Source organism: Phalacrocorax aristotelis, chromosome 2 (assembly GCF_949628215.1).
Source record: "Phalacrocorax aristotelis chromosome 2, bGulAri2.1, whole genome shotgun sequence".
Lineage (NCBI taxonomy): Eukaryota > Metazoa > Chordata > Aves > Suliformes > Phalacrocoracidae > Phalacrocorax > Phalacrocorax aristotelis.
Genome location: NC_134277.1, coordinates 74,944,952 through 74,972,609, shown reverse-complemented (window position 1 = coordinate 74,972,609; position 27,658 = coordinate 74,944,952). Strand labels below are relative to the sequence as shown.

Genomic DNA, 27,658 nt, shown 5'->3' with positions numbered 1-27,658 from the left:
ACAAACAAAAAGAAGCCACTGTTTTAAGCTGAAGAAGCGTACTGAAGGTGAGTTGTATTTTATTTCATTAAAATATATTTTAAAATCATACTGTGTAAAAGAATTAGGATTCTCAATAATTTATTATTTACATTAGCAAATTCTGTTTGACTGTTATTCTACAGATAGAAATTAAAAGTCTGCAAAAGGGAGTTACATCAATTTTTCGGGACCAAGCAAGCCCCTTTACCAAGAAACACATCCAAGACGCATTCCTTCCCATTTCAATCCGTCCAAATTCATGTTTACAAAGATTGCAAAAAGCTCAATGAAAGGTCACGTTGGCAAGTGTCGAGCACTCACAGTGAGAGCTGGGATTTCAGAGCGCTCCACAAGACAGAGACCCCAAGGACATTTTAATGTTGCACTACTCAGTAGTCAAGAGGCTGCGGGGTCTAATCCCGCTCTTGCTCCCACTGTCCCACCTCCACTGAAATCCATGGCATTACATGACAACGAGGCCTGCATCCAGCCCCACAGGCAGATCTCAGAAAGCTAGACAGACCCCTTGAGCCAGGCTGGCAGCGGAGAGAGTTTTTTTCCTACCACTGTAGACACACTGTAGCTTATCATTCTTTTTCAGCCCAAACACAAACATAAATCTCCATGTCTTCCTCCCCTTTCTCTGGGGAGAAATATGCATGGGGAATTATCTCTCTGATGTAAACAACTGTAAGCACCATTCCCATGTGCTGGTCCACATGAAAAAAAATCATACCCAAGAGCCTGCCATAGCCTTGACCCTTCTTAGCAGGGCAGCTCAGCTTTCCCATCAGCTTTCCAGGTCTCTGAAATCATATGGGTACACAAACACCATGCACAGTCCATTGCAATGCCAGCTGCTGTCTGCTTTACTATTCCAGGAAAGAGCAGTTGCCTCTTCAGTGATTATATAAAACCCCATGATTAAAAGACGTAAAGCGGTCATCTTTTGTATTCTGTTTCCTGGAGGCACTCAATGGTATTTCTGACATCTCGTATAAGGCACCAGTCATCCAGTAGCTGAGCAAAAAGTGACCCGCACGATCTCGATTAAGCAACTGCAGAGGGAACTGACAAAATTCAGCTGGTGTGCTCGCCTTCTCACTTACATAGCATAAAAAGTGTGGTCACGCCATCTGGGGAAGCTTCTGGTGGTATCCTAAAAGCGGAAGCCTCAACTTGCACTGTAAGCCATGGAGCGTGGGTGACAGCATACTACAGCACAAGTTTCCGATGGCTGCATTAGAGTTGCAATTCCCACAGACATAGTAGATATTTCCTTGAGCCCCAAGTGGCCTCTGCTGCCTTACTTTCATGGAAAACGAGTTTGTTGTCAACAGCGAAGCAGTTACCTCCTTACAATAAGTCTCCATAACACACAACGGAGAGCCACACTACAAAACCAGCTTTGTGGCATACTTGCTGCAACTTCTCTGCTGTTGGTCTTGCCCACACAGCCTTATTCACAGAGATTCAACGCCAGAGATAGCAGAGCCTATGGACGAAGAGGTCAGCTGGATGCTGGCTGACTGCATCACTGAGTAGCCTCAGTCCAGAATATCAGTCTCAAATGGGACCAGGTGGTAGTACGTCAAATTGGTGACATAAGCTGTTGGATCATCACTGTCTTCTAGCTCTGAGGTAAAGTCACTAACACTTTCAAACCTAAGGAGAAATAAATAAATAAATAGAAATCACCAAAAGGCATTAAGTCATTAACGTTCATTTAGAAAATCAAAGTCAAAGGAAGAAAAGTACTGAGAGATATGGATAAAGCTAGGAAGACTGACCCCTGGAAATTTTGAGAAAAGACATTTTGTGAGGGGACTACTTGGAAAAAGGGCTGCAAGCAAGAAAGCTTCTGCTGGTGCTACAAGGTAAAGTTCTGAGTAAATATAATATGTAGAATTGCTTGACACCAGAGCAGTGTTGCAGTAAAAGTATTTCTAATGCTGGTTTGCAGCTTCAGCTTTGTGAAGCTCAGTTTGTGAGACAGATCCAGAGTCCCAACACTTTTTCCAAAGCTTCAGTGTATCTCTCCCTTTCTTGGCAGCCTGAAATTTGAATTAATATTAGAAGTTGTCGAGGAAGGTCCACGCAGATCAACTATGAATCATGAAGCTACAGTTTCTCTGATACATCAACCTTTGTATCATTATGCTAGCATAACATGCTGGAGACACCAGCAATAGCATCTACTATCACTTTCGTAAACCAAGATTCAACACTACCTAGAGAGAGCTGAGAAGTAAATGGAAACCATTGTTCTCCATGTCCTTAAATAAACAGACAAACAGTTTCTTTATAACCTATGGAAATGAATACACTGAAGATTTTGCTTTCAGTAAAACAGGGTGGCTATTCCCTTTTAAAACTGTGCTAAAACACAGCTGCGCAGCATACTAGAAGAGCAAGTTCTCATCTCTTTAGATGGCAGTCTTCAGTAAAAGGGACTTATTTATGACTCCTCTCTAGTATGACACTGACTCTTCACAGCACTTGTCATTCTAATACCTGAACTTCGTATCTCATGACACCTGGTTACCACATTGCATTTAAGATAAGCCAGATCAAAAACATTGTTAATTTGTTTTCAGGCCCCAGGGCTCCCCTCCTACTGACAAATGAATGATTTCCTGGGACACGGCCTTTCTTCTCAGGCAATTCTGGGTGCCTCTGCAATGAGATTTTTATAAGTCTAGAAGAGCTTTCACTCTGGCATGGGAAAATCTTCACAGAAAGTACTCACAGCTGATCTCATCCACAATTCCTCCTCCCCACACCCATGTGTATATGAATTAACCATAGGCCAATGAGAACTATAGCGCACGCAAGCAAATAATCTTGTTACTCCTGACTTTCAAATCTACTAGTGCGGAAAGAAGGAAGCAGCAAGTGAGCTCTGGAAGAGTGAATCATGCAGCTGAGGTCCACATCCTTCTGTTTCGTTCTCACAGCGTGCGGCAGAAACACAAAATGCTTCAGTTCCCACACAAAAGTCAAAATGAAACTGCCTGTGTTTCCCGTCTGAACCTGGGCCCTCACCCTTTCTCTTCACAGCTACCTTCTCTGGGTTTGGCTTTTGCATGAGGCCAAATGTCTAACGCAAACAGGAAACAATAACTACAGTGTCCTTCCTCTGGAGCCTTGCTGTCCTCCTCATGGCATGAGATTTAGGTTTTGGCAAGCAGAGAATACCCAAATATAAAGAGATTCCCAAATTTAGTTTAATTCATTTTGGTATTTTCCTTCCCACATTCTTACTCCTGTGTTATAACCTGAACTTTTGCAAGGGTTACCCACCGTCTCACGCCTATTCTCAACCAGAAGGCATCAACTTGTTAAAAACTACACTTTCCTCAGTTACATGTGTTCCCATTCCAAGGAGGCTTGAATTTCTGCAGTAAGAAAACATTTTACTTCTTCCCAGATAGCCTAGCAGTTAAAGGCAGTCACTGCAGGCCAAGGATTAAAACTCATCTCAGCTCAAGCAAGGTACTTGAAGAACTGTCAAATTGCTTTTTGTCACACTCTCTCTTTAAAATTTTGAAAGAGCTTGCATTCATTCTGATAGAGTGAGAAAAAAAATTAAATAGAAACTGAAAAATTGCACAAGGTGGAAAAAGAAATCCTTACCTAGGTCTGACTGTAGGACATGTCTCTAACACCTTTTTAGGCTAGCATACTTGAGCTCTCTGAATAGCCCATAAACAAATGAAGCTTTAAAATAATTTGGTTTAAAACTGCATCTCACCTACACATGAACTAGTTAAAGTCCTTTAGTTAAGTAAGGCAACTGCAGACATCTCTCTAACCTCACCCTAGAGAGCCCTAAGAGTCAGGTATTTAAGAGGACCCAAAAAAGAGTGGTAGGGTAAACAGATAAATCTCCCACTCCCATCTCTCCCCAAAACATAGTCTATACATCCTGCAATGTATGGACACAGGTCTGTCTTTTCCACACTCCTACCTGGTCCTTCTCACCTCTTCTTTTAACTACAAGGACCACAACATTTTTTGAGCAGAAAATCATGGATTTTCTCCTGCAGGGCTGTTGCCTTGCTCTTCACTTACAATGAAACAGAAATAAGACCGAACTTTGAATGTTTATTACCCTCATTCCTCTATTCCCTCCAGGCTGTTTGCTTGCCTGCATGTGTGGAAACGTGTGCAGAAGGGATTTGACTTGGTATCGTGCAAACGCCTCATAGATCACATTGTGCTGTTTTACGGACTGCTAGTGATCCAGAAACAACAGATTATGAAATACCAGTGGGGCAGACAGAACGAAGAAAGCAGAAGAGGAGTCAAGAGGCTATTCAGATTCTGGTCTTGTCAACTGTATAAAACTAGATTATTACAACTAGAAGGCCCCACAGATTTCATGGTTCTTCAGCCTCAATGATAGGGTACTACAGCAGCATGTGAGGTACAAAGCAGTGGCATTTGCGTGCTGTGGTTAGACAGAAAGCTTTCCTTGCTGCCATAAAGGAAGCGTGAGCACAGGAGTCTGCAAAGAACTGCTCTAGAGGGCTCGTTCGAAACCAATCCAAATAAACCAGGACAGTTTACTACAGCTAGCAGCTGTGTAGAACACCCAACAGCCAAAATGCTTTTGTGCCGTTACCCACAGGTCTTTTTCCCAAAAGAAACTCTGTGAACTACTGTGGACATGTAGATTCCTAAATGCCCAACTGCTGCCCTTGATATTTTTTCTCCAAAGTACCTTGACAGACACACCATCTTTTACAAGGGCCTACTTCTTGTGCTGTAAGACAACCGTCTTTATCATTTTAACCTCTGCTAATACATTAGAGTTGTTGCTCACATTCACCAGGAAGAAGACACAAACAAGGTACATAGAAGCTAATGTCTTGCAGGGGCATACTCTTCGCTGGGTAAAAAACTGGATGAATTCCCAGGCCCAAAGAGTGGCGGTGAATGGAGTTAAATCCAGCTGGCGGCAGGTCACAACTGATGTTTCCCAGGACTCAGTGTTGGGGCCAGTTCCATTTAATATCTTTGTCAATGATCTGGACAAGGGGATCAAGTGCAGCCTCAGTAAGTTGGGTGGGAGTGTTGATCTGCTTGAGGGTAGGAAGGCTCTGCAGAAGCATCTGGACCGGATCAATGGGCTGAGGTCAACTGTATGAGATTCAACAAGGTCAAGTGCTGGGTCCTGCACTTGGGTTACCACAGCCCCCTGCAACACTACAGGCTGGAAAGTTGCCTGGTAGAAAAGGACCTGGGGGTGTTGGTCAACAGCTGGCTGAATATGAGCCAGCAGTGTGCCCAGGTGGACAACAAGGCCAATACTATCCTGGCTTGTATCAGGAATAGTGTGGCCAGCAGGAGTAGGTAAGCTATCATCCCCCCGTACTCAATGCTGGTGAGGCCACACCTCAAATATAGTGTTCAGTTTTAGGCCCCTCACTACATGAAAAAGACATTGAGCTCCTGAAGTATGTCCAAAGAAGAGCAATGAAGCTGGTGAATGGCCTAGAGCACATGTCTTATGAGGAGCGGCTGAGGGAACTGGGGTTGTTTAGCCTGGAGAAAAGGAGGCTCAGAGGAAACCTCATCACTCTCTACAACTACCTGAAAAGGAGGCTGTAGTGAGGTGGGTGTCGGTCTCTTCTCCCGAGTAACAAGTGATAGAACAAGAGGAAATGGCCTCAGGTTGCATCAGGGGAGGCTTAGCTTTGATATTAGGAAAAAATTCTTCACGGAAAGGGTTGCCAAGCATTGGAAGAGGCTGCCGAGGGAAGTGGTCAAGTCACCATCCCTAGAGGTATTTAAAAGTTGTGTAGATGTGGTGCTTAAGGACATGGTTTACTGGTGGAGTTGGCAGTGCTAGATTTACTTGGTTAGGTTGGACTCAATGATCTTAAGGGTCTTTTCCAACCTAAGTGATTCTATGATGCTGATTAACTGACAGGAGTAACCCCAATGTAAACATGGTGTGAGACAACAGCCCAGATCCTCGCATCACCTTATGTACAAGCAGTACCTAAAAAGATCTCCTCCCATTAAGACTGAAAAGCACACGGAAAGCATTTTATTTTCCTGCTAAGAGCAGGATTGCATTTTCCTGGAAAAATTATGCATCTAATTTCACCACCTCTGCTGCTTTTGCATCACCACCGGTGAAAGTCTCTCCCATGGACTGCAAGACGCTTGTGACAATGGCAGCACCATCCTGAAAATGCACATCTAGTACTGGAGTGAATTTGCCGAAAAGGCAGCATGTCCATTGCCACAGCCGCTGCTGCTGGCCTAAAAGACATAAGTGCAAAGAGGCCCAGCAGGGGAAAGCACCTCAGTAACAAAACCAAAGCATAAGTTTGAATGCATTTATTTACCACCTCTTCTTTCAGAAGGACTGCAGAGTACTCCAAGAAGCACGCACGAAAGGACTGCCTGTATCACATGGCTGCTGAGCACACTGGCTTCACCACATTTTGCAACAGTGTGGTGTACTGCCAACTAAAGTTAGAGAGAAAATGAAGGAAGCAGAAAGCAACTACTTCAAAACAACAGAGTAAGCAACTCCAACTTGCGAAAATGCTAGTTTCTTTTGCAACAAGTAAAAGACTTCATCTGATGGATCACTGGGTAGGTAGCACTGCAGGCTACAACAGCTAACCAGTGCAGGGGGACCTTGGGGAATGAACTCTACCTTCTGAAGCTCCACGTGCTTCTCCCCAAAAAATACAGGTTTGCTTTACCAAATGTCTGATTCAAGTACATGGGCAGCCAAAACCCAGCAGTCATACAAAGTTTAATGTTGCTGAAAGGAAAAAATTCTTATCTGACGATATACAAGTCCACAAGGAATTATCTCTGATTTCAGAATAGAAAACACCAATCCCATAAATCCAATTTTACAGAGACCAAAAAGGAACTGTGTAAGATTTTCAAAGATTTTAAAGCTTCCTTTCTGGCTACTAACCTACATTTAAAGCAACAGTACAGAAAACTTCTGGTTTTAAAAAAGTTCAATTTTTATGAAAAAGCTGTGCTACACAAGTGCCGTTATCTCCTAGCTATTACCTCTTGGCTATAAAATACAGCTACAGGATAGGCAAATTTAGGGCACCGTGTAAAAGAGACATTTGAAACTCATTGACTTCTTGACTCTAACTTCCTTCAGGGAAGTCAAAATACGAATGCACAAAGCCAGGATGTTATCCTAGAATTATTTCTTCCACCACAGTTTCTGGGAAACCATGCCTATCATACAGCTTTTATCACATTAGTATGTTCTGGTCTTAATAGTCTCTGATTTCAATGGGATGACAGTTAGATGATGGCAGTTTCTAATCCCAGACCAGTAAGTTTTGCTTGGGCTGCAGCATATTTTTAAAATCAAAACTAGATTTTTTTTTTAATCAAATTTTTTAAAATAATCAAAATAAGGCAGCAAAAGAATTTCTTTGGTAATTTGCTCCTATTAATTGTCACTCTTAGTACTAAAGAGTGATCCGCTATGAACTACAACAACCTTAATTTCCAGACATTTGCCTTACAGAATTACCTCCAGCGTGTCACTTCAGCCTTATTAAAACAAGCTTATAAGCTTAAATGCTGTTAGCAAGGTCAAGGTTCAAAACACTAAGTGATAAGTTAATAGAAAGACTTCAAGAAATCACACTGGAGCCAAAGATACACTCCAGCCCCTGACAAAATCCTGTCAGGATCTAAACCTTTCCACAGACTGGCAATGACCACATTTCAAATGTGGCCAGACAGAGCACTACATTTAAAGATAAACCCTCGTAAGGCTTTTAGTATTCTGTTCCCATCATTTTGACTACTCTCATGAAAAAGTAGGTCAATGTTTCTCATTGATATTTCAATGACCTTCAGGTAGTGAAGCATTTAAATATTCTTAATCACCTGCTATGACAGAAATCTGTAGGAGCAGATTTCCATTAATACCCACCCGTGACTACAGTCACTGACTTAAGACCTACATGAAAGCCCTCCTGGTTACAGGCCTCTGACCCCAGAACACCTACATGCATCAGGAGGCAGAATTTACAAATAAGACTAGACTGACTTCCTCTCCCCTAATGAAATACACATGCTTCACCAAGTCCCAGCATGCTGCAGCACCTGAGCAGCTGCTGAGCTTCCTTCGATTGCTTTCAGGGGTGTGTTCTCTTTCTCTGAGAATGGTGTTTTTCTTTGCGAATAAACAATACCCTTTGTAGTAGGATATTCCATTTGTATAGATGTTTGAGTGTCCAAATTTGGGCTCAAACCAGCTCTCATCACAGTCATGTGAGAAAGAAAAAACTCCTCTGTTCTCACCTGTCACAACCCCTATGACAACCACAGCTTTTTTTCATACACAATGGACCAAGCTCCTTGGGGTCAATCATTCTCACCATCAGCCATTTTATCCATTTCAATAGAAAGAGCTGTGGAGCATTATTAATCAACCCCAGTAATCTTAACCAGTCAGAATGGCAGCAGTACCAGTCTTGCTCCTAGACAGAAGGTAACATTTTGCTAGGTGGGGCAGGAAAGCTACAGTTTATCTGAAGCTGACAGCATTACCCATGCACAAACCCCACTTACAAGTGTTCTGCTGAATCCACATCCAGGTGCTTCTCTTTTCCATTCGGTATACTGTGGTCAATGACTATTGTTTCAGTGTTGGCTAAACAAAATCCATTTGATCGCATGATTTCTGTCGGGAGAAGAAAGAAAACAAGATGAAAATCCCCCCCAAAAGCTGGAAAACAACTGCATATCATGTGTAATTGACATGGTTATGAACAGAGATGTGCATGTGACATTGAAAATCCACACATGAAAGCGGGAATGAGGAGTTGGTTCATAGCTTCTTACATCTGCAAACTGCCAGTGCTTAAGCAATTTTATTAACTTAATCAATTCATGACACAGAGCATTTGAAGCAAGGCCCAGTTTCAGCCCTATTATTGCCAGTGCCAAAATTCCCATCACCCTTAGCAGAATGGCAGCCCAGCCATATATTGCAACCTACCGCAACCAAAACATACATAATTGTAGTTTTCCTAGACAGTCCCAGGCTTAAGCCAGTTAAGCATAAATCAAAAAGACAGGAAAAGGGAAATAAGAAGTGACCTTCCAAGTTAATTCATCCACCATCTTTAAGTTGTGTAAAGCAATTCCGTCTTCTACACTGCCTTCAGCTCTGCTTATTTGTTTCTCACTATGTAAGCAGCCTCCAATCCAGAATAGCTAAAATTTACACCAAATTCCACTGAGTTACTACCATGGGGAGAGTTTATAATTAAAGAACAGTATTTGATGTGAATGACAAGTTAATCCACCTCTGTGCTACACGGAAAAGCAAACTAGGCAAGTCGCAAGAATTTCTTTTGGTCGCACAATCTTAGATGAAGCTAGGTCCACCCCAAAATGAGCATACATTTCTATATAAATCAGCACTGACTTAAGTGGGATGACTTACGATCTGCTTCAAGACATGAGGACCCTGTGTTACAGCCTTGCATTATCAGCACAAACAAAAGGAAATTAGACTGTGGCAGAAAATACGGTAGGCACAAAACATGTGTACAGGGATCCCCTAAGACCTTGCCTCAAACAGACCAATGTCGACTATACAGTTCAAGTAATGAGCAGGAGAGGAGAAAGAGATGTAATTTTAAGTGTACATTTACCTGTTCCTACATTAAGGTAAAGCCAGAACTCACTTCCATATTTTTTTTTTTTTACTTTTAGTCTGTATTTTATTGCGACTCACTTTAGAAGAATATGTTTGGGGGTGGTAATAACCACTGAACCCCAGCAGAATCACACTTTAGTCATTACTCATCTTGAGCCAACATTGTACTGCAGAATAAGATTTACAACACAAATTCAAATTCAGCTTTCATCTAAGAGGGAAACCCTTTCTTCCCCATCACATACCACTCTGAACAGGACCATGTGAGGGACAGTTTGTTTTTTTTAGAGTATAAAAACATTTTTGCCTGCTTTTCTAAGTCTGCAAGCCATGTAGAAAGCTGCACCATTACTTACATGAATACCACAGTGTTTTCCTAGTGTCCTTGACATGACCTAAGAATTACAGCATTTCATTGCTGTGTGAACTGCTTTAGATGTTAACATTTACTGCCACCTACTGACAGCGCCACCAGACACTGAAAACATTTCCAGTGTGCAACATTCAGATAATGCAAATATCAATTATCATCACATTTCTGCCTATATTCTTAAATCCTTTGCAGGAATCACTTAAATGATAAAACTAATTACCAGAAGATGCTTTTGGATAGCTGCATAGATAGGAAAATCTTCCTCCAGTTAACGAAGTATGACTCATCTTTACCAAAATTAATTTAGAATTAGAACAAAACATGCTATTATTCAGCTAACGTGGTTTCCACAGCTCCTCTACATAACAGCTGGCAGGGGTGTTCCCTTCGCTACTAGCCTCTGCCCATCAGCCAGGCACCCTCACTCTGACTTTAGGTTTATCTTGACCATCTTCTCTCTGTTGTAGCCACCACCTGACATATTCAGTCGTGCACACACAGAGTATGTGTGCCCTAAGGAGGTACACACCCTCACAGAAATTATATGAAACCCTTCCAAATAGAAAAAAGTCCCAGGCCAGAGCAACACTACAGTTTAACCAATGCATTTCCAAATACCTTTATTCTTGATATCTGCCAATTTGCAAAAAGAACAAGGTATCACTGACAGAAGCACCCCTTGAAACATTTTTTACTGCATATAGTTTAGGGATCCTTCATTTCATAATGGGCAGGTGTTAGGACCCACTTTGCAGCTCTGGACTCACAGAGTAGCAACATACTTGAGACAAAACAGATATGCTCTCAAGGGTCAGTGCTGAGAACACATCCTGGCATTCAAGAGCAAAGCGAGTAACCACGTTCGGCATTTGGAAGATGACTAATATAGGGACATACACATGAGGAATTTTACCTGACGTTTCCACACTGACTCAAGACATCATCCAAACCCCCCTAGCCACAGATGGCGTGTGAGACACACATGTTGGCTCCTGTGTCTCACTCCCAGGAAGCCAGACCTATGTCACCCAACTTCGCAGGAGGGCCCCAGAGGCTCTTCTTTACAATCCCTGTGCTACACTGCAGCCTGGGCTCAGGGGGGCCTAAAAGATGGCACCAGCCCAAATGGGCTAGCAAGACCATGCTTCTCAGAGGCTCTGTATTACATGGTAGGCTTCTAAAGAGTTATTGGTGGGCTCACAAACCATTCACCATTTAATTAAAAGAATATTTATTTAACAGAGGTCTAGTTCGCTTATAACTAGAGTTCAGGATCAACTACAAAAAGTCTACCCTGTGTATAAGATCAATCCTTAAGACACACTGTTTATACCTTTAACATGTTGATATGCTGACTGGCCATTAACTGATATACTGTTAGAACCTAAGGAAACGGATACTAGTTTCATGCAAAACACTTTATGCATCTTGGAGGACTATGTAGTTTTTCACTTTATTTCACACTCTGAAAAGAACTCCTGCTGACGCAAAACCAGCAGTTCCATTAGGCTCAAACGAAATGTTTTGGTACAAAAATACAAAACCAGGCACACCAAAAGTTCAAAAACCTTTTAGCAACGCTCAGTTGAAGATGAAGAGGGGAAAGGCTGAAAGACTAGGCAAGAATAGAGTAATACTGCTCTCCATTTTACTCACCAGCAATCTGTGGTTTAGAAACTTCCTATGTCTCCACCTGTGACAGGTCTTAATGTACTTTTCCTCCACTTGCTTGTCTAATTCCTTTTTGAAGTAATTTATGCTTTCAGTTCCACCATACCCTACGACAATGAGTTCCACTCCTTAACTATGCTCCATATGGAAACTAAACAATATTACAACTTTTCTTTTGTTTGTTTAAAGCCTGTTGTCTGTCAATGTTATTGGGTAACCTACAGTTCTTGTTTCCTGAGAAGTACAGGGTAATTGACCTCCTAGTCACAGCTTTGTAGACTTCCATCATATCCCCATTCTGTCATCTCTTCTCCAAGTTGAAGCGTCCTTTATTTAGCCTCTTTCTTAGAGAAGCTGTTCAATGATTTGAATCCTTGTCCTTTATTTGTATGCTTTTAAATTCTATTATATCCTTTCTGAGATGGAGAGACCAGAATTGTGCACACTGTACTCAAGATGAAACCGTGTTCCTTTCTTCTGTTCTCCCCTCCTTTCCTAATATCTAATATTCTCACTGCTGGTTTTGCTCATTGCTTGACACTGAGCTTTCATTTTCACAGAACTGTATCAACAGCCTCAAAATCTCCTTCCTAAGTGGTAACAATCATATGCAACAATAGTGAGGACTACATTTTCCTCACATCCACTTCTTTGCATTTATCAGCCTTCAACTTCATCTCCCACTTCACTGCCTGAATGTATGTTGCATATTATGTCAAGGCTAATTATATGTTTTATATTATAAAGCAGACTATGGAGAATTCTCTTCTGAATTGCTAGTGGAGAAAGAATAAGGGGAAACAGCAAATAAAGTAATTTTCATGTTTGTAATTCTTGTGTCGCATGTAGGAAGATAACAACTCTTACCAGATATTTTAACTGGACTTTGAAAGCTTGGCTGAATCTTATGAACATTGTCATTTTTTAGAACTTGGTCCAAAGGAGATCTCTCAAAGAATGTGAGGACGACTTCAGATCTTGAATACTTAAAAAGAGAAAAAGAAACAGACATCCGTTTTTACCAGTAGTTTGATTTGTCTCTCTTCTCCCTTTCCACCCCTTCACAGAAAGGCCTATTACAAGCAACAGCCCAGAGGCATCATTACATGGTTCTGGCACTCAGCACTTCTCCAAGATACTCAATAAATTGCTGCTTCTTTTAGAGATTGGCAAAGCCCATCACTTTCTAATCGGCATGACAGTGTGTGTCACCATCAAGGAGGAGTCAAGCTGCGCTAAATGTGGAACTTGGGGTACTCACCTTCCAGGGCATGTTTATAATAGTCTTCAGAAGCTTTTCCACTTCATTAAGTCTGGCTTCTATATCATGGGCTTCTTTTATTGTGATGAGCCCTGGAAACAAAGTAAACAGATCGTGAAGATAGACCAAAAGCACACTTTCATGTGCACACACACTTCAGCAGCCAGAAGCAGCTGCTCAAGAAGATGTGGAATAACCTCAGGTATCACGTCTCCCAGAAATGTTTTTTAACCCACACTGATGATAAAGCATGTACCCAAACTGAGGTGGGTGTAGTTACAAGCAGAGTTGTAAGCCTGACACTAATTCAGCTGTTTATGGTCATATTTAGGAGTTGCGAGACGAGCAGAAGAACCACCTACTCCCTCACCCACAGTTTCACTACATAGCATTCCCAGCAGCAATAATCAAACAGCTTGTTTTCTACTTCCAAGAACCATGATTCATCCTTATTTCTGTCAATAAAAAGCAAAAGAAAAGCCAAGAAAACAAAAAAACACAACCCACAGATAAGAAGAAAAGACTAAACACAAGCTAAACAAAAGGCTTTGAGGGCAGTCTTGTTCTTCTCTGAATGCAAGCCCCAGTAAGTGCCCCAAGGAAGATTTCTCAGTATTATGTTCTTCAAGTGCAAAACAACTTTTCGGATTTTTTTTGTTTTTTTAATCACTGGATTATCACAGTGCTGCAGGAGGGATTAAAATGGAAATTTTCCTGTCCAGTGTCCAGAATGATGCATTACAATGAGCAATTCAATATTAGAAGCAATATGGGGTTCTTCAATTGTAATACCATATTTCTTATGTATAACCTGAAGGACATCTGTAACTTTCCTCTCCTCTAGCAGATTCAGGGAAATATAGCACAGGTTATATGCACGTACAGGGAATATGAGGAGAAGTAAACCCCATAATCTTACATCATTCTAGGAACTTTTTTATTTCTGATCATTGTAACCTACTTTTCCTAATCCACTCATCATTTCACCTCTGCATTTGGGCAGCTTTTCCAAGGAACAGAATACACGCATAAGAAACTATTAAATTTAGCAAGCTTCTCTGGTTAAAAAAATAAATAAATGCTGGAGCAGAAAAAGACCCAATAAATCAAAACCATCAAAACTAAAAATCTGCAAAATGGGCTGTGAGAAACCACTTCAATATACTAAAATTGTGTTAAACTCTAATGCGTCTCCATCTCCCTACTCAAAAGGCAAACGTACAGAAAGAACTGTCAAACATGCACAGTGTGAGGACAACATCCACAAACAGTTTCAGTCTGCATCAACCCTTGTTGTTTGTTACCGACAAGATATGATCCCATACAAACTTTCCAGACAAAAGTGTAACTTTGAAGCTGTCAGCTCTCCTCCAGTTTACAGCTCTAAATAAAATAGGGATTGTCTCCGGAGTGACCACGTTTACTTGATGGTTGTCCCACAAAAGCAGTCTGGTTGCATAAACCTTTCTATTGCTCAACAGTCCATCATTTTGCCTGTTTTTGTCAGCATCGCAACCACCTCACCTGGTACAGCTCGCTCCCTCTTACAACAGTGGAGCAGAGCATACCAACATGCACATAAGGAAGGTGGCAGCATATCCTGCTTTGACTGACGTACACTACAATCAGGTAGTTTTGCATGGAAATTCCCTGAAAGGCTGTAAACGTGAATTAACTCATCTGCATAGGCCCACAAACTGCTTATTAGCTGGGTTGCGTGTGACTTTACAGACCTGAACTGCAGACCAGCACCCTTCATCTCCCTAAATACTGGGTGTTAGCAGGCCTGGGTGGATCTGCTTTGCCCCTCCACAAATATGTTCCCATCCCACATCTGAATGAAGTTCAAACCTTTAAAAAAAAAAAGTGTTTTCATCTTCCCTAAAAAGAAGCTGCCAACAGCCCCACGGCTCAGACACCCACCTATGATGTTAGAAATACACTGTCACCCTGCCGCTGCCCACATCAGAGAAAATAGAGCTAGCCACCCAGGGTGCTGGCTACTGTGGGGTGCCTCCACTTCTCCTGCTGGACTTGCTCCTGTCTGCGTAAATACTGACACAGTCAGAGCAGAGACTGCGCGATGGCAGCTCCCACCTTGCAGGCAAACACCTCATCGCTGACCCACCCGGGATTTGGCATTCAACAGCGCGCTCTCAGATCCGCCCTCAACCTCAGACCCTTTCCCAAACAAGCATTTACTGTTGAAACTAGTATTTTACCAGGAAGAGGGATACTTTCAAACAAATTAAGATATTCAGACCGGGGGTGGGATGGGGTGTGGGGTGGGGGGGTGTGTGTGTGGAGAAAAGGAAAGAAAAAACCACACCAACAACACTGAGCATTTGTCTTGTGAGGAAAACCAACCAAGTAATTAGGATTTTCTCTCATTCGTAATTAAAGAAAGCATCTGCAGCTCCACACAGCCTTTTAATTCTTCAGCAAGGGAAGTCAGATGAGGCCATCAGCCTGTCACACTGTCACAGATCACCCAGTAGGAGGTTTTACAGCTTCTTGCATTCACCAGGAATTTCCAACCCTGGTATGTTCCTCCTTCCAACTCTTGGAAAGCCACCAGACATGCAAACCCACACTCTGACTTGGAAACTGGCACAGATGACTTGTAATATCTGACACAATAAAAACTGTTCCTTACTGAAGCTTTATTAATTTCAAAACCAAAAGGCAGACGGCGTAGGAAGGAGAGTAAGTGATACATCTGCCTGGACAGCTTCCTATATATGCGCTTAATGATTACAGATGCACAGCTTCAGGGTGTAAAGCTGCTGACCTTACGTGAATTCCCCGTACAGGGAATTCAGTTTGGCTGGGCTAAAGCCTTCCTTTTCATAACTCTACAGTCCAAATACACAGAAACCACTTGACTGGCTATATATATCTCTATGGAACCCTGTAATTTCTTCTGCAATAGCTACAAAGTTTGCGAGGCCCTCATTTATCTTAATTCTGCAAGTCTGTTTTTAAGAGTTAACAGATGCCCTCATGGTTTTCAGTTAGTCATAGCCTATGATGCCACAACCCGAGGGATCGCTCACAACCCCACAGCCACGCTACCCAGAGCAAGGCACTGCCTGCCCAAGCAGCCAGGAGGAGCAGAGGTCCCAGTCCCTCCTTTTGCTCCCTTTCAGCACTCACAAACTGGCTACTGTCATCAACCACAGCACATACAAGCACGAGGAACACTGTGGTTTCACAAGGTGAAGTCTCCAGTGGCAACACCGGTTTAAGGTGCTCGCACCCTCCCCTGCAAATCGTTTCCCTTCCCACACCAACACGCAACACAGGGCTGCTTCTGCTTTGCCAGCACAATCAGGCGAGCAGCGGGGAATACCTCAAACTGCTCTTGTCAAAGGCTTCACTTCAGGAAACCCCAGCCTTAGCAGAAGAAGGAGACTGCAGGTGAGGATGCCTGATCCAAACACCTTTCTCACCCAGGCACTACGTATTCATGCAAGCAGCCTGCCTGCGTTTGAGCAGGAATCAGGACTTGTGTAAAGAACGGCGACAGAACTGCACCCAAGCTTTCCATCTCTATTCTTCACTTTGCGGGGGCTGTCCCGTGCCTGTCATCTTTTTCCTGTTTGGAAGCTTTGATGAGGCAGAGAGAAAGAGGAGAATAAAAAAACCAAAAAACCCCCAGAGACTGGTATAGAATCTCCAAATGCTGGAAACGCCTGGACAGGCACGAGGCACAGGCCAGCTGACTCTGCAGACAGACCCCAGCACCACCAGCATTCATTAACCCCAACATCAATGCACCACAAGCTGGATGCATCTGGAGTGCACGGGACTCACTGGCCAAGCATGCAGCATCGGTACAGCAGCTACAACCTGTCCCGAGGCTGTTGTGCCTCTGCCCACAGACCATAAATACGTACCTATTTTTCCACCTGGAGCTTTTAGACCCCAAGAACCCTTATTCAGACAGTTTGCTATAAAATAAAAATAAGACACCAATAAAGCAACCAGTAGCCTGGAACCAGTTGCGCTTTCTTCCTCTTGTTCAGTTGTGCAACAGAGCTGAACTCAGAGCTGGGAAATCGCTCCGTGAGGTCATGGTGAAAGGCTGTTCTCATGCCTTTTCCTCTGCCCTGATCCCTGTCTGACTGCTAATGGAAAACATGCACAAATTCCTTCCAGGAAAACTTTGCTCTCTGTCTTGTTACCCGTACTGTGCTTGGACAATCAACTATCATTTCAAGCTATTTAAATGCTATAAACACATATTTATAGGGTTTGAGGTAAACTGAAGCCACACTGGCTCCTTTTTTACCACAAGTCATGTTGCCAAATACCACAAACCTCTAAGATTTCTTCACCCTGTGCACAAGGGAGCCCACACTCTGGGTGATAGGAAGGACAATACAGGCATACCACCTAACCCAGGGTGGCAGGATATTTGCTTTTAGCAGGGTTCTGTTGTATGTGTGCACAACCCCCATAGTCAGAGACCTCATTTTAAGAAAGGAGGAGGGAATCCCTTTGACATCTTCTCTGCCCCTTTCCTGACCAAAAGCCCCAAGCAGAGTCCTTAAGACTGGATGAAAAGGATTTGCTCACAGTTTGAGACAAGGCGTACATAGCAACTTTACACATAGCAACACATCTCTGGAAAAACACAGCACAAACAACACCAGAGGCCTGCAGCATCCTTCCTGCTCTGGGACCCTGGTGCCAGAGCAGCTGCAGGAGCCTGAGAGAGCAGGCCAGCAGCTGCGTACCTGGCATGCACGCTCACGGCGTGGGAGAGGGGCCCAGAGCTGCAAGCAAGCCGGAAACTAGCTCAGCAGAGGAGGAGAACGAGGTGGGAGCCAATTCCTGATGTCACCTGACAAGCCCTGGTAGGCCTGTCCTATTACTGCCCTGTGAGCCACCAAATCTGCAGCTAATGGCATTTTGACAACCGCAGGCAATGCACTGCATGCTTCTACCAAACGAAGCAGGACTGGAATCGCAGCATGTACTCCAGGGCTGGTAATGAAATCACAATGCAGTCCTGGTGGTCGGTGTCTGCGAACAGCATGTTGTCTCAACAATCATCTAGTGCCTTCTAAGGAAGAATAAGTTCATGCCTAAGTCAAGTATGTCTCATTTGCCATTTCCCAGTGATGACACACAGAAGTCTGTTTTTCAGAGCAACACATCTTCAGTACAAGTCACTCTGTATACATGGATCCCAAACTGTGGGCAAACCCTACTTACCCAGTCTGAGGGACTCTACTTCAGGCTTGTGGTCAGGAGAGGAACAAAGAAAGTCCAACTCTCCTACTTTCTCAAAATCGGTCCAAAATGAATAAGAGACCGAGCAAGAGCAGAAGCCAAGGTGCATTTTCTGAAGGTGTGTGCAAGACGGAATGGTGATACTCCTAAATGCTGTGTATTTTAGTATGTACATGAAAATTAAAATATTGCATTGCGCCCTCCTCACCTAATCCTCTCTCTCCATCCCCTATGGGAAGACTGCAGATAGATATCAAAGTGGAAAAAGGAGTAGCAAATAAATCCAGGGAGAAATCTTGCTGTGTTCTGCTAACCCACACTGCAAGAAAAATTTAAGGCCTATAGATTCGGATCCTGAGCCCATCCTTATCTCTTTGTACAAGCTCATGAGCAGCAGTTAGGCATTTCAAACCTTTAGGGAAGACACATAAGCTGTCTTGCACAAGAGACTGCTACTCTGCTGTCAATCCTGACCAGACTGTATGGCTTCAACAGGAGGTATGCTCCTTTTCTGCAGTTACAGTATTCATAAATACTGCAGTGCTCTACCTTTTTAATCCTGTAGCCTCATTCCTCCTCCTTTCCCTCAGATATGTTGTAATCCCTGCGCACACACACAGAATTCCGGATGCAAATCAAGCAATAGCAGGAAGGTCCCAGCCACAAGAGTCACAGAATAATGGCCAATGGAAGAGATTTCAGGCAGACATTTGGTTCATCCAAAGAAGGACCAAGTCCAAAGTCAGATCAGGCTGCTGATCTGTCGTGTCACGATGTCAAAGTGACTTCTGAATACCCCAAGGACTGATATTCCAGAGAATCATTCAGAAACTGAAGCTACCCAGCTGGGACGTGGACCAGGGCTGGAAGGTGGCAACTCAGCCCAATGATTTCTGCTGTCTTGCTCCTTTGCACTGCTTCCCATTTCCTCCCTCTGCTAAACTGGCCTCTTCTCAATACCACTTCCGCTGGCATCTTTCCCTGCTTCATGGCTGCAATGCCTCTCCCACCCATCTCAGCAGCTGCCCTGATAGCATCCCTCCTCCGCGCAGACACCCGTTCCCTGAACCTTGTTGCCTGGGAATTATGGCATTAGTCATCTTAGGCTGGACTCTGAGGAGACCAAAACAGCTCCCACTTTGTGGCCCCCTCTCTGATGGAGGAGAATAGGATAAAAGGTTGTTAGAAGGACAAAAGAATACTCAGTGGTATGTAAAGACAGGAAATTAAAAAAAAACAGCAGATGGGAAAGCTTGTTTCACACAACTTTTCTTCAACATATCTGCAGAAATAACACCACAGGAATCCCTTAAGTCCAAAGACTTGATAAGACCCAGAAAAGGGCAGATAATTACAGGCAATCAGGGACATCAGATCTCCAATTTCTAGAGACCAGGACTGTCACTTTTCTGCTCTCTGCCGGTTATTTACGCTGCTTTCTGCAGCATCTGGTTCTCATCATTAGGGACAGGATCCCAGAGCTAGCTACAGTGCTGGTCTGACTTAGTCTGGCAGCTCTGGCACTCCTCTTTGATACCTCTTGCCTAATTCTACAACACCCCTCTCTTGGGGCAGACACACTTGCCCCTTCCCCTCATGGGAAAATTCATCCATCTCCTATGACAAGAATCACTACAGTCTCTAAAGCCTTTACAAAGGGTTTACTGTTTACGCAGTAACACTGACAAGATCCATCTTGGTGGCGTTACTCAAGGAGCAGCTAAAAAGATACAACGGAGTTAAAAAGAGGTGTGCAGTGAGGTGGATTTTTCGCATTTGTTACATGTTGTGCTGCCCTTAAGCATGATGTTGAGAAACAAGATAGGGACAGGTTCTTTTCAGAGGTATGAGTACACAAAGTACACGTAAGTCACTCCATACATTTAGAATTCCCACTAGGTAACAACGAGCATATTGAAAATAGTGGGAGAAATCTGTTAGATGCAGAAAGAGAGCTTTCAAAAACCTGCCCGCACAGCGCACACCGAGCTCTAACACAGGCCGTTTCTTCTTTTGCAGTTCATACGCAGCAGATGCACAGAGCAAAATCCTACCCAAAACAACTGTCCAATTGAAATCCCCCAGAGCAGGGGTTGTGACCATGACCACCTGAGGACCCTGGCACACCCAAATACCCGTGCACAGCACAGGAGGCAAGGTAAAAGCTGAAAAGTCCAGACCCTCCAGTGGATGGGTTTTCCACACTTGTATTATTAGTTATGGGATCTCCCAGGATTTCTGGAGGGGAGATGGCACCTCCTGGTGACAGAACTCAGCAGACAGGCTTTCCCCACTGACCTCCCTGTTTTGACGCCTGATAAGCAGAAGAAACAAAAAGATGTCAAAGAAGCACAAGATAAAAGCAAACAAAGCAGTCAGGCTGATGAAAAATGAAGCTTCTACAACCATTTTTAGTGCTGGTTTCTTATCAGATGACAACTGTCATGAAAAAACAACCTCATTTCCAATCCTTTCCACCAAAAGCCTCTCAGAGAGATTGCCTGGGTCCACCACAAAAAGGCAACTTGTACCTAGTTTTATAATGAGTCAGCCAGCTTCATTTATCTCTATCATTACCAATGAACCATGAAATTCAGCTAATAAAAAACAAACCCAGAAGCCCCAAACTTAATTTTGGTTATACAGCACTGCTAGAGCCTGATAACCAAGAGCTGCATCCTTTGTCTGCCAGACAGAAGCTCTGAGCAAGCTCCTCTAATGAACTGTTGACAATGTCAACAATGGAAAGAGCACAATAGATGCAGTGTATTTATCTGTATTGTCGCAGCACCGAAACAGCTGCTGTCTGTGGAAACCACTATGCTGCTTCTGTAGAGCTCCCTCTTCTCATAAATCACACTCCCAGATGGTCTTGTAAACAACAACACCACTATAATGCAGCATATAGAAAACCCTAAGTTATGAATGCGACATTTGCAAGGCAACATAATGTTCCTTGGCCAGCTCGCCAGGATCTGCCTTCTGCTTTGTGCAAGTCCTTCCAACGGCAGCCCTGGAGTTGCTTCCCATGTGCGTCCTGGTGCACAGCCACTCGGACATAGAAAACAGCTGATCATCTGCTTCCCGCATGAGGCAACCACGCCAGAGGGCGGGCACAACCTCAGAGCTAGAGCTCAGCGTTAGTCATCTGGAAGGGATGGCTCAGGGTGTGCTTCAGGTGAAGTGACTATCTGTCACTTGCAAGCTCCAGATGCAAACTTTCTGTAGGAAACTTCCATCACTACTGGATAACTTCTATGGACGGACAGAAGTTGAGTGCCAGCAAGGCAGAAGGGAACAGAAAAGTTCTGGACAGACACAGATAACCACGGATGGCAGCAAGCTAGCGAGGGAAACCTGGAGGCAAAGAAAGACAACAAAAAGCGGCTCAGGGAAAGCAACTTGGAGAAGCAGAGAGAAAATAACAGAAAGGAGAGCAAGGGGGAAAAAGGCCGTGAGAGCAGAATGAGTCAGAGGCGGCATGGAAAGAAGGAAAGGGGAAGAAAATGAGCACTTTGGGAAGAGACGGCCCATCTAGTTAAAAAAAAAAAATTAAAAATCTGTAAGACTGAAGAGAGTTTCTGACTCTGATGGCTCAGAGTATCAGAGCAGGACCAGGTGCTATGTGTAGGCACAATATGAACAGCGACATTGGAAGAGCACCCGAGCCTTTGTTCTGATGACAAAGGCAACAAAACTGTGGCAGACGACAATTGCCAGAAACCACCCCACCACTCCAAGGGGCAAAACAAAAACCAACTTTGAAAGGCTGCTAATGCACGTCTCTGGTTTCCTGGTCCAGCACTTAAGGGTCTGGTCCTGCCCACACTGAATTCAGAGGCATGTGTCCAATTGCTGACTACACTGAAGGTGGATCAAGTTGTAGGATAAATCTTAGATGGGAAGCCCTTGGAAGTAGTATTTAGAGGGGGGGGGGGTGAGGAAGAAATTACTTTTCCAGGTTTATACTTCACGTCCAGTGTCTATTGGGTCTGTTGCAACTCTTTCTACATAAATTTTAAGTTGGCTTCTAAGTCCATAGTGCTGCCTTTCTCAGGAAGACTGATTTAAATACAAAAGTTGTATATTTTGCATATAGAAACAGCTTAGCAGAGCTAGAACACAGTCTAATGTTACTTAGAGTGAACTAGCCTGTGTTTTCCTGTGATCCTCTTTTGTGCATTTGCCTAGAGCAAGGGATGGGTACATTTCAGACACAAATAAAATGCTAGCAAGTTACTGGTAACATCCCAGTGAATCATATTTATTCACCCTGCAGGTATGCACATATCTAACCGTGTTTACCAACTTACTAGTAAGATGCCTTGCATTGTTGAACATCCTTGGCCCTTAGCATCATAGTACACTCCAGATGCCGAGAGTGCACTTTGCCATGTGTTCTTCTTAGTTATCAAAGACAAGACCTGATTGTATGAATGCCATACTCTCCTCCTGGAACGTCCCCTCTTCTCACATCAAAGAAAGGGTAAGATGAACAGCCACTGCAGAAAACTACACCTCCCATCCTCTCCTCTGCAATCTCAAAGTACTCAAGCAGCTCCAAGAAATACAGAGAGGGAAAGCGTTGTGGAAGTCAGTCCAAGGGGACTAAGGGTGGAGAAAGGAAAGGAGAGGATGATTTGCTGTTGCTGAGTAAGAAAAGGAGCACACTCCTGCTTAGCATGAGTTGTTGCTGAAACCAGCAATAACGGTAACAACCAACTCTTTCTAATATTGCTGACGTTTTTTAAAAAAATCTTCTTTTAAACAGTTAATATAATGAAATAGCTCAAGCTTTCACCCCTCAACCATATCCCTGAAATGTAACATACTGCAGCTTGACCGAGCTGTAGGATAATGCCAGTCCTTTTAATGCTCCTTAGGCAAATCTGTAGGGACTTTGGAGTCCTTCAGTGCAATGCAAATTTGGTTTGCAACATTTTAGCACTTCCTCCAGATAAAAGGCACAGCTAATATTCACCTTTTTCATAAAGCCTAAGATAAAACCAGACACATATATACACACAAACATATATACACTTGTATATGTTTGTGTGTATTTTTATATACATACATGACTGAATGCTAACACACACAAGAGAGTGCTTTTGTCAGGTGTTTTTGTTGGGTTAAGTATATCGAGCTTCACTGCAGGCAGCAGAACTGCTGCTTTTGAACAGGACATTAAGAAACCATGCTTACCCCATCAGTCTTGTAAAGACCAGACATGTCGCATGCAAGCTCTTCTTATATCCAAAGCTTTGCATCAGTGTCATGTAGCTAAATGAGATTTTTTTATGTTTGAACTTGAAGTTACGCAAGGCTGCAGCCAGTCACTTTAAAATGCTGGTACCACGAAGTGTTCTCTATGCAGAGAAGCACACCCTGCAAAGTAATTTTCTTTAGAGCAGAAGCAGCGTAATTTTAAAGAGAGTAATGCTGAAATTGTGAAGTGTGCTGTGATTGCTTACAAACTGCTCCTGTTTTTTATTCTGTCTCTGCTGCAAAGTTAACCCCCACCCCCCTCACCAAGCTGAACAGACCATGATCTGCTTATATTGCGTTTCGATTTTTCAAATCCTGGACTGATGCTTTGCTCATTCATGATTCTACTGAAGTCAGTACGCCCGTTCCTGAGATAAGGGTAAGTGAAGGTTGCCGGCTCCAGTCTTAGGCAGGAATCGAGCGTCGCAGGCCGAGGATGCTTACTCTTTCCCAGCTGTTCATGCACTAATGGTGTATGTTACCTGGGACTGCTAAGTAAAGCCAGCGCATCTGGCTCCAACTGCACAAATGATGCCTCAGAGAGTTGTGAAAACAGTTTAATATTTTGCAAAAGCTGTGGCAGGTCTTGAGACAGGAGAGGAACCACGCTCATCGGAGAGAGGCGCTGAGGAATGAGAACCGCTTTGGGATGCGCAGGGGCTCCGGTGCCTAAGCGATGGGGAGGGAGAATGCTGGGAGGGTCAGGAGGCCAGGGCCAGCGAGGACCGAGCCCTGCGGCCAGACCCGGCCCACGCCCCAGCCCAGCTGCCGAGCCACTCTTCAGAGCCCCGTAAAGCCTGCAAGCACACGGACTACTGGCGCCCTGGGAAGCCAAGTTCTAGTGACGGTGCTGTGCCCCGCAGGCCACACAGACCCACTCCAGACCTACCCAGCCTCCTCAGAAACCGGGGCCCAGGTGCCACATGTACACTTAAAGGCCGTGCCGCCAGCCCTGCGCCCACCCGCGCCGTCTGCAGGGGGCACTCGGGGCCTGCGAGCGGCGGCCGAGCTGCCACCTCCCCGCAGCGGGAAGACGGCACGGAGAGAGAAAGGTGGAAGACTTTTAAAATGAGGCACCAACACCCTGCCGCCCCCCCCCCCCCCCCCCCCCCGAGGTTAGGGGTCTGGCAAGACAGTAAAATAAATAAGACTTTACGCCCCCGTCAGAAAGCGTCCTTGGCCAGTCAACCCGGGAGAGACCCGCTGGGCGCCCCCCGAGCAGGGAAGGGAGCCCGCTGTCGCGCAGGTAGGGCCCCGAAATAAGTCCGGTGGGTTTACACCGCTCTGCAGGGCGGAGAATCAGCCCCCCGGACGTCCAAACGCAGCCCCTCTAAGGGCGTGAGGCGAAGTGAGAGCAGGGGAGAACTCCGCCGTCCTCTCACAGGGGAGCACATTCACAAAGTACCAGCTTCTCCCCGTTCCTGGTCAATCCAATCCTTTACGTGGTCACTCAAACAACCGGGGAGACTGCAAGTGCCAGGCACGCATCCATTCCCAGGTGAGCGGATGCTCAGCACCACTCTACACACTAGGAATATTTTCGAGCAAAAGACGTAACCATATCTAAAAAATCCCCCCAAACGTTAAACAAATTAAAACCAAACCCCGAGGCAGCTTAACAGGTACGTCCTGCTTCTGCACCGAGAGGCCTGAGCACGGGCAACATCCTCCGAGCTGGGATAACCCACTTCAGAAACGAAAAGAGAAGACGCGGCTCTAACCGCTGGTGCAATTCCCCTCTTCTGCAGAAGTTATGCGAGGAATTATGCCAGCTCCCAGAGCCGCTCCGTCCACTGGCAAGCGCCGCTGCCTTCTTTTTTCTCCACCTCCCTCTCCTTGTGGCAAACAACATACCAACGTGCGGAGATTTTTCAGCTGCAGCCCTTCTCTTGCCAACAGCCCCCCCCGGGCTCTCCCTGGGGGAGGCCGGGGACAGCGGGGAGGGGCAGCGCCAACCGGGACCCCTCCGTGCCCCCCAGCCCAGCCCGGAACGCCCCCAGCCCCCGCGGAGCTGGGGACAGCGGCGGGGCTGGGATTTCCCCCCTGGGGGAGCCCGCGGGGCTCGCCCCTCCGGGCTGCGCGGCATCCCTGCACCCCCACCATATATTTACCAAATAAATACAATAGAAGTCAACACCCCGGGAGGAGTTTCCGACCGCAGGACTCCCCCCATACCCCCCCGCCCCGGCACCCTTCCTGCCCGCCCCCGGCCCCGTCCGGTCCCGCAGCGGCCCCGGCTCCTCATCCCCCTTCCCTCCACCGGGGGACGGACACGGGGACACCGCCCGCCCCGCCACCGCCACTGCCACCGGCACTCCTGCCCCCGGGGCGGCGGCAGCGGCTGAAAGCCATCGCTCCCGCCAGCCAAGCAGCCAGGGCCGGGCCCGCGGAGGCGCGGCTCAAACCTTGGAGCAAGGGAGAGCGGGACAGCTCGGGCCGGTCCTCCGGGAACGAGTCGAGAAGGCGCTTGAAGAGGCGGCCGAGGTCGGAGTAGCTGCGGTGCAGGTAGAGGATGTTGCGGTCCGACCACTCGGTGCGGATCTCGTAAAACTCTTCCTCGTCGCCCCGCCGGCTGATGATGAGCCGCCGGATCCCGTTCACCCAGCAGCCCCGCACGTACATGTTCACCAGCGAGGTGCCCTCAAACACGGCCGAAGCCATCCCGCCGCCGCCCCCGCATCCCCCACCGCCGGCGGAGGGCGAAGCGCGCCGCCCCGCGCCGCCGCGGCCAAGTTAAGAGGAGGAGGAGGAGGAAGAGGGAGGAGGAAAAGGGGGGGGGGGGGTGCCACCCGCCGCACGGCCCCCGCCCCGGCCCGGCCCGGCTCGGCCCCGGCCCTGCCCTGCCCGCCGGGGCTGTGCCGCCTCCCGGCGCTGGAGGAGGGAGGGCAGCGAGGGGCTGGCCCGGGCACCCCCGCCCCGGCACCGCCGAGCCCCCGGCACCGAGCGGGGCGGCTCGCACTCCCTCCCGGGGCAGCTCGGCCCCTTCTTCCCCGGCACCGCGGGGTGGCAGAGCCGGTCCCGTCCACGGCCGGGGGGAGCGGGGCTGCCCCGCCGCCGCCGCCGCTGTCAGCCCCCCGGCTCCGGCCCCTCCGCCAGGCACACGGCGTCCCCGCGCCGGGATCCTCCTCTTCCTTCTCGGGACGATTTCGCAGACGCCACAGACGTGATGAGGAAATCTTTCCCCCTCCCACTTACCCCAGAAGTTTTTTTTCTTTTTTTTTTTTTTTTGTCTTGGCTTTTTGTTTGGGTTGTTGGTTGGTTTTTTTTTTTAAAACCCTTCCAGCCCGGCCGGCGGAGGGAGGAAAAGGGGGAATTGCTCACGCCGCCTCCGGCTGCGGCATGCGAGGCTGTGAGTCCCCGCAGCCCGCACGGTTGAAAAGCATCCCTTAGCGCCCTGGGACGCCTGAAGGGAGACCCCGGCAGCCGTGCCGGCATCTCCGGGGAGAGGGAGGCTCGTTACAGGGAGGGGAAACAGGAGAAAGGGAGTATGCGGCTGGTGCCGGGACTCCTTCCGCCCGTATTTTAATAGTCTGGTGGGTCGCCACCCCCGAGGGAGCCTCCAGCAGCATCGCGTACGGGAGGGAGATGACGGGGAGGCCTGCGCTTGCAAACAGCCCCTCTTTCCCACCCCAAGCACTGTCTTAACGCACAGAGAGTGGGGCACTGGGAGATCTGGCAGGGGCTGCAGCTGTCAGAAGCAGTCATCCGGCAAAAACAGAGACATACTGTGAAGCAAGGAAGCATGTGGGAGGTACCTGGATGCCTGAAAATGCCTAGAAGCTGCAGGGTTAAGGTGTACATACTGAAGGTGAGCGAACGACAGCACGAATGATACCCCATGATGTGGGATGCATCATCCTGGAGCGTCCTCTGCTTGGAGGCGGGGGCCTCTGGCACCAGGCTTTCTGCTGCAGAGGGGCTTGGCAGAGTGAAGGGAGGCAGTGGGCAACTTCCCGGGATCATGCTGGCGAGACCCTTGTCTAATAATAACCTGGGGGGGCCGCAGGTTGTTGCACTCACACTAGGTGTTATCAAACTTAAGCCGGTTTTTGCCAGTGTGTGACATCTGTGGCTCAGGAGGCCAGGAATTCACACAGTAACAATTTGGTGCTGTTTAACTGCTCAGAAAAATCAGCAGAGCCCA

General features: G+C 46.1%; 1 protein-coding gene across 2 annotated transcripts; it reads right to left on the bottom strand.

The window, feature by feature from the left end:
- Positions 1 to 38: 38 nt before the first annotated feature.
- PXDC1 (PX domain containing 1) lies at positions 39 to 26,686 on the bottom strand. Of its 2 annotated transcripts, none has more exons than XM_075084128.1 (5): positions 25,920 to 26,666; positions 13,009 to 13,100; positions 12,615 to 12,732; positions 8,608 to 8,719; positions 39 to 1,686 (listed from the first exon to the last, which is right to left on the bottom strand). In XM_075084128.1, exons 1-5 carry the CDS (start codon positions 26,173 to 26,175, stop codon positions 1,569 to 1,571), a joined length of 696 nt encoding a protein of 231 aa, XP_074940229.1. In that variant the 5' UTR covers positions 26,176 to 26,666; the 3' UTR covers positions 39 to 1,568. The 2 variants fall into 2 exon arrangements, with proteins under 2 accessions (XP_074940229.1, XP_074940230.1); XM_075084129.1 differs by lacking the exon at positions 39 to 1,686 and adding an exon at positions 1,697 to 6,507 and having other exon boundaries at positions 25,920 to 26,686.
- Between the last annotated feature and the right edge of the window lie 972 nt (positions 26,687 to 27,658).